This window comes from Fistularia commersonii, chromosome 34 (assembly GCF_037954325.1).
Source record: "Fistularia commersonii isolate RoL2024-O1a breed Wild chromosome 34, RoL_Fcom_v1.0, whole genome shotgun sequence".
Classification (NCBI taxonomy): domain Eukaryota; kingdom Metazoa; phylum Chordata; class Actinopteri; order Syngnathiformes; family Fistulariidae; genus Fistularia; species Fistularia commersonii.
The window spans coordinates 5,547,501-5,554,520 of record NC_141317.1 but is presented as its reverse complement, the minus strand read 5'-3'; the positions used below and the strand labels follow the sequence as shown (position 1 = coordinate 5,554,520).

General features: G+C 47.5%; 1 protein-coding gene across 1 annotated transcript in view; it reads right to left on the bottom strand.

Moving 5' to 3' along the window:
• Positions 1–3,186: 3,186 nt before the first annotated feature.
• Positions 3,187–7,020, bottom strand: part of LOC147214362 (homeobox protein Hox-A3a-like) — a 32,116-nt gene continuing 28,282 nt past the window's right edge. The window contains exons 2-4 of the mRNA XM_086141381.1: positions 5,478–5,613; positions 4,973–5,148; positions 3,187–4,340 (exon numbers count right to left, since the gene is read on the bottom strand). Coding sequence (XP_085997507.1) covers positions 3,802–4,340; positions 4,973–5,120 — 687 coding nt within the window. The 5' untranslated portion in view covers positions 5,121–5,148; positions 5,478–5,613 and the 3' untranslated portion in view covers positions 3,187–3,801. The remainder of the gene's footprint in view (positions 4,341–4,972; positions 5,149–5,477; positions 5,614–7,020) is intronic.

Genomic DNA, 7,020 nt, shown 5'->3' with positions numbered 1-7,020 from the left:
CCAAGATTGATGAGTCGTAGGAGTTGAGTTATAATCCATCTGGCTGAGTGATGCTCAGGCTCTGTTCCACATGATGGAGCAGACAAATAAATAAAACCCATAAAGGTGACAAAGGAAATTGATACTTAACAATCATCTTCAGCAACAAGCACCTCAAGAGACCGGTGGACGGCAGTAACTACAGTGGAGGGGAAAAGCGGAGAAGGTTAATAGGTCATAAAATGAACAAATCCTCCCAAAGGTCAAGTGCTGGATTCCCGTTTTTGCTCGGCAACAGAGAAAACAGTTCAAAATAGTAGTTGCCTTTGTGCAACGACCTCGTGATATTTTTCTCATGGTATATAAATACCGTATCGTGAAAAATTCTAATAATGTAAAAGCATGAGGCTCATACATCTGTGTCATCTCATCTACCAGTCAAAGTGATTCAGTAGTTTCATTACGTCAGGTGGATGCATAGCAACCGGGGGCCGGCTATGACCGGATTCCAGAAACTCCCGCTGTTCGACGTTTAATCGCTGCCAGCTCAATGCGCGGGATAAAATGTGTTCTTAAAAATCCACGGTTTAGATTGTCTCGTCATTTCGCAAGTTTTGTATTTCGTTCACATTGTTTAAAGACAGAATAAAACAACCCCAGAGAGCTCAGTAAGGAAGACAGTGAACTACATTCGGGTGATATACTTTTAATCTCACACACACAGGTCGTGTCACCGGTGACATTATGTTGTGATTTCAGAGCCGAATCGAACACAAACGGATTGCTTTCGAAGCCCGTCGACTCCTCCCGCGTTCACCCAACCACATTCCCCGACTCTCCAGAGCGGGATTAGCCGAGATGGAAATGTGTCGTTTTCAATGAATGCTGTCTAATGTGATCATTGTACATTGATGTTATTGCCTCCTCTACGCATCTAAACCATTGGGAATGATTTCTTAGTCATTAGAAGAAAGGGGGGTGGGGGGGAGTTACCGTTCTTGTTGTGCTCTGATGGAAGGTTTGATAATGAAATTCATCAGCATTAAATGATACGCTGAAGATGGAGCACAGAGGTCTTTTGTGCAGATCCCGCTTTATGAAAATGTAGTGTAGTGGGAGTGCACAACTGTTGTAAAATGTAAATTAAAAACAGCAGGTACAGACAAAGCCAAAAGAAATCCCCAAAGAAATGGCAATGGAAAAGAGGGCTTGAATGATTTTCAGTTGTGTTTCGCAGACCCGTGCTGCAAATCTCTAACAAATCAGGGGAAAAAAGGCAAAGCAGAGACCAATAAGTCAAATCTGTCTTACAGATATTTATCTGTATTATCATTTATTCCCTCTGATTCACAGTGAATGAAATTGCCCCCTTCATGGTGGTAGATAGCAGCAGCTACTGCGATGGTAATATGACAAGCTCGGGGGGCAAATGCGGTGTAATGAACACTTTATCGAACACAATGTTTTTTTTGTTTTGGGAGTAGAAAACGATGCAAAGGGCCTTCTCTCATGCCCTGCCCCAAAAAACAGAGCAGCTGCAAAATGGGACAGACAACTGGCTGTTGATGTAAAAATCCAAGTTTTTGTTTGTCTTTTTTTAAAAGTCAAAATTAATCACAGCTGTAACCAAAGCTGGTTTTCATGGCATATCGGCTCGGATCATTTATCATTACAAAGATCGACGTCATGGATCTTGCCCATCTGATTTGAACTCGGGGTTTTTTTTTCCAGAGTGCGTCAAAAGACATTATGACTTCATTTGATAACCGAGGTGTAAAAACTACCAGCTAACTCAATGCAGCAATGGACGCAAAGTCGCCTCCCGCTTGTGGTCAGGTCCTTGGGGAGATTTCCTTGACCCCCGGGGATACCCCTTGACCCCCGTCCACAGAATTACCGCACTCCTGTGTGTGCCATCTCCTGGCGTCTGGTAGGAGAATGTGCCGAAGAACCAGAGGTAAAGCTCCTATTGAGCTCCAGCACCAGAGAAGCACCATAAATCACCCGCCGTATGCAAGAATCTCAGGAATCCCAACACTGTCTGCTTCTTCTACACAATCCCCCCTCTTCTTCTCCTCTCTTTGTGAGCAGACATGTTTGCCGGGCTGGACCTCTCCTCGCCCTGCTTTCTGCGTCTCACCCTTCATTACTTTTCCTCTTAAATAATCCAGCTGTCACCCCCCCACACCCGCTTTGATATACATCAAGAGCAGACCCCAATATATTCAATTCATATTTACATAGTTATAGCACCCTTATCGCTCCCCAGACACCTTCCGAGAACCGCTGCAATCGGCGTCAAATATTTTCCAAATGAGGTGATCGGGGGAGGAGGGGGGGGTCGGTCAGGTAATGAATACGGAGCGAGAAGTCTTTCTGTCCCCGATCCATCGGAGGGATCAGCTCCTTCATTACCTCCCTCATTTCACGGCTGTCAGTATTCCTCTGCGACAGCTCGTTTACAGTAAAGCCACTGATGCAAAGCTGTCGGCGACTCCCAAATCCGTGGGGCAGTTTTTGTTAGGAGTATTGATACGGGAGCTCTCATTATCAAGTGTTAACGCCAGAGTTCGCCAGAAAAGCAGCTGTCCGTCTTGACGTAAGAAGGGCAACCCGTCCCCCCCCGGAGAGAAAGCGTGACCCACTTCTGTCAAACACATGCAAAACATGAGCATAAATTAACTCCGTCGAGGGTAGAAATTCTGCAATCGAGTTCTCAGACCCCGGTAAAAAACGAATCATCCTCATTGTTGGGTTCGGTGGGAGGGTGACCCTGCGTCTCTTTTTGCGGCGCGTGGGTCGAAGGACTGGCTTCGCAAAGGGTGCTGGGCAACTTTACAGAGTGGCGTCTGAAAAAAAAAAAAGTTGGGGAGGAGGAGGCAGGAGATCTTGTCATGGTGCCCAGTGGGTTCAGGGCTTGTGGTTAGAGTGCTGAGAAGACGGCGATGTCTCTGTGATTAATGGAGGGTAACTCAGAGGCAGGAGCTAGGGAGAGGCTCATGTGGCAAGACTGTGCCACTTGAATGCACAATAGTGAAGAGTTTTCAATGAATTCTAAAGCATGCCTTAATTTCATTACAGAATCACTCGTTTTTTTCCATTTAGGATGCGACCCGGGAATCTTTAATCATGAAATACAGATGGAGATAAAAGTAATTTAATCAAAGATGAATAGGGTAAACATTGTACGAGAGCCGCAGTTTTCCCAAATGCATTTATTAAGCATGTACAGTACGTGGCATCGCAATTAATCAGGAACAGTATCAAAGACTCGCTGCCTCATTTAATCGCTTTAACAAAAATATAACATCATTCATTATCCTGCCCGTTTCAAATGGGAGAGCTTTAACATGAGCGCCCTGCTATTTACAGTATACGTTAAGAAAGAAGTCCTATGTGACACAACAAACGCTTAGCTGTGATTCGATACCAGAGAGGTTAAGGAAAAAAAAAGGAGCCTCTCTCACAGTCCGATACCCACATGCATTTAACATGCAACAATAGCAACAACAGGAGCGGAACAGCCACAGAAACACGGCGAGAGAAAAAAAACAAAACAAACAAAACTCTTTAGCGCTTCTCTTAAGCGCTTCTCATCGCATGCTTCGTAAATAAAATATGAGTGGCACGCTTGAAGAACTTCATTTGAAATTCCCCTTTGCCTGAGTAACACTAGCTACGCTGTGGCTCTTCTTAAATTACAATATGTTCACATAGTTTAATTAAAATGTTTCATGAATTGTGAAAACGCGTGCCGCTGGGATCTCGGCCCAGGAATGTTAATCAGACAGGATCTTTCATTGATAAGTGAGAGGGGACGTATCACTGAGTTTGATGAGCAGAAAGCGGGCCGGCCATTATCGGGCCCTGGGGGCACTTCGAAATGCCAGGATGTTGATGACTGTCTATGCGTGTGCAGGAGGGTACCGGACCGTTTGCAACAGATGGAAATATGCAGTAAAGGTCCATGTGTCGAGGGAGCGCACTGATACTGGCCCCACTAAAAGGCCCTGTGGGAGGGGAAGACATCGGAGCGCAGTCCGTGAAGGGAAGGTCCGAGGAGGGGCCAGTTCTGACGATGAAGGGTTCTTGGCGCCGCATGACGCCCGCGCAAGAGTCAGTTAATGTACTGCGGGGAGACCGCTGGGACGGACCCACCTTTCCACACTTGTGCTGCTTCTTGTGTCTCATCCGGCGGTTCTGGAACCAGATCTTGACTTGGCGAGCGTTGAGGCGCAGCCCAGCGGCCATTTCCAGCCTCCGGCTCCGACACGGGTACGGGCCAGAGTGGAACTCCTTCTCCAGCTCCAGCAGCTGGTGGTCGGTGAAGGCCGTTCGCTGCCTCCTGACGCGCACCCCATCTACCGAACAACCGGAGAGAAGAAGTTCAAAACCTGGCAAGCGACACACGGCCCATTGAGCCGGAGCGGGCCCTCGGCTCATCCCGCATGTTCAATCACGCTTGAGACGCCGTCTCCGCTGTCACATGCTCGGGGAAAGTTAGCTCCGAAAGAAACAGTCAGGGGGAAACATCTGATGCCACCGCGGCCGCCTGACGGGCCACATTAATCACAGCTACACGTGGAGGCAGGACCTGTCAGGAAGCCCGTCTTAGTCACTTAACCGGTACCTTGGGACAACCGCTGAAAATAACTGCCATTAGATATTCCACTTGACGTGTACACAACGCTGGGGTCGCGTTGACAATGGCAGGAGAAACAGTGGCAAAATCAGTCCGGGTTTTTAGGGCTCCAGGTTCAAACACTAACTTGCACACATTTTTTTCAAACCTGCTCAGTACAACTGACCTGAGGCGGTCAGATGTTTCTCAGAATGTGCATCAGGTGTGTTTCTGCCTCTTGTTCCCTGAGATGTAACAGTTTTAAGGGCACCTTTGAATTATGGTGCTCTACAGAACATCTGGGTTCACGGCTTCAGCCATAAGAGACTCCCTCCCAAACTGAACCCGCAACTATGAAGAGGAGAGGTCTACCTGGTTGGTCGAGAGCTGCTGTCCGTAGATTCATCCAGGGGAAAATAGCTCCTGGGCAGCAGATGGTGACCGGACTGCAGCTCCCACTCCCATCGTCCAGCCTTTCCTGCGTGCGGCGGGGCCTCAGCGGCCCCGGGGGCTCCAGCATGCGCAGAGACGGCTCATCCTCGCACCGCCTGGAACCGACAAGAGAAGAGGAGGTCACACTCTCCGGGTGAAGCTCTGCTTCCCGGCCTCCTCCACCTCCCTCACCCTCTCCGTGCCCCCAGCTTAGTTTTGGCACTTGTCCAGAGATCATGACCAAAAAAAAAAAAGTGTAGCCACGCAGCTGCAGGGATGGGGGTTGAGGGCTGGTGGGGGTCCACACACTCAACAAATAAAACTCTGCATAGTAGAGACTACATTCTGTATAATATCCTAATCACAATTAACGCGGGGCGTTAAAAACCATGCTGGGGTGAGAGCTGCTTGGATGAACCATGTGGAACATTTGAATAATATTTACCAGACGGATGCCGTAGTCACGTGATCGCGCCAGCCAATAGCTGCGCTGCGATGTTGCAAACTTGGGGCGCCTGGTGAAGATCCCGCGATATTTCCTCAGGCGACATTTCCAGAGGAGCGCTCGGCTTGTTTTTTACCTGGGGATCCAAAAGCGAGAGAGAGAGAGAGAGAGAGAGAGAGAGAGAGGGAGGGGAATATAAAAACCACCGACAACCGAGTAATCGCGGTGTGTGTTGGGAGGGGGTCAGACAGACAGAGATTACATGTGTGTCTCATTAGTGATGATTTCTGGTTCGATTGTAAATCAGTTGACGGGACCCCTTTATTAAAAGGAGCCGCAGTTTCCGGTCGGCGAGGTTCCGGTCAGGTTTTTCAAAATAAAATAGCATCGCATTGGAATCTGCGGAGATCCTATCGAATTAATAACGGCCGATCGAACGTGGATCGTAATTTTGTGAATCGAATAAATAAATCGAAAATACGCACACTACATACATATATTAATTATTCGGCTCATAACAAAATTCCGTCGTACAAAATAATCCACTCCCTTTCTTCCTGCTTTTGATCGGCAATCGAACAATAAATTTCGATGATTATGATTATTGTCGTTCTTGTTGTTTCTGTGGTTACGTAACGTAAGACACACACACTGCTGAAATGGCAGGCTGTGTTTACAGCAGTCAAGCCCGGGATTAACAGGCTGGGCTGGGAGTGGTCAGACAAAGGCTTGACAGTCATTGCCACGCAGAGACAAAGGAGGGAAACATGGGGAAGATTTTCTCCCCCTTTTCATCTCTGCTGGGCGATCGAACAGCCTTGTGCATTCGCCAGACGTCGATGTACAGTATCCGAGAGGCGAACAGTGGAGACATTTATATTTTATTGTGTGTCATGTTTGCGGGACAAAGAAGAGAGAGGGGAGCCTCATGCACGCACGCCTGCAGCTGAGCAAGGAAAAAAAAACACATGGTCTAGATGTTTAAAATACAAAATCATCCAGCGAGCAGCATTGCACAGCTGACGTCAGATTTATATTCGGAGGTGGAGCAGAACACAACAACAACAAAACAGGGAGGTGGGGGGGGGGGCAAAAGACGCGGAGGTGAGCAGATTCAGTCTGCGCCTGCAAGTTCCTTCTGCTGCTTCACTGCAACAAAGCTGTGGAGAAAACCCTCCTTGAATGTCTGGCTGCAGTGATGGATGATGCACTCGGGGTTGCACAGTGAAGAGGAGCATTACCCCCCTTCCCTGCACACACACACACACATACACACCGAAGACGTGTACACACATACGCACATACACACACGTTCCACCCCAGCCCCCTACCTCCTTCCGCTTCATTCTCCTGCTAAGGCCATCATCGAGCTTTAACCTGACTCACTCACCTCCTTTCCTCGCTTCATTTTTTTAAACTAAATCTACTTTTTAAAATATTTTTAATTCATTCAATTATCATTCTATTTTTTTCTTACATTTCATTTTTTGGTTTATTTTATTTTCAATGAGGCATCAGCCATAAAACTACTTTTGATTTCCTT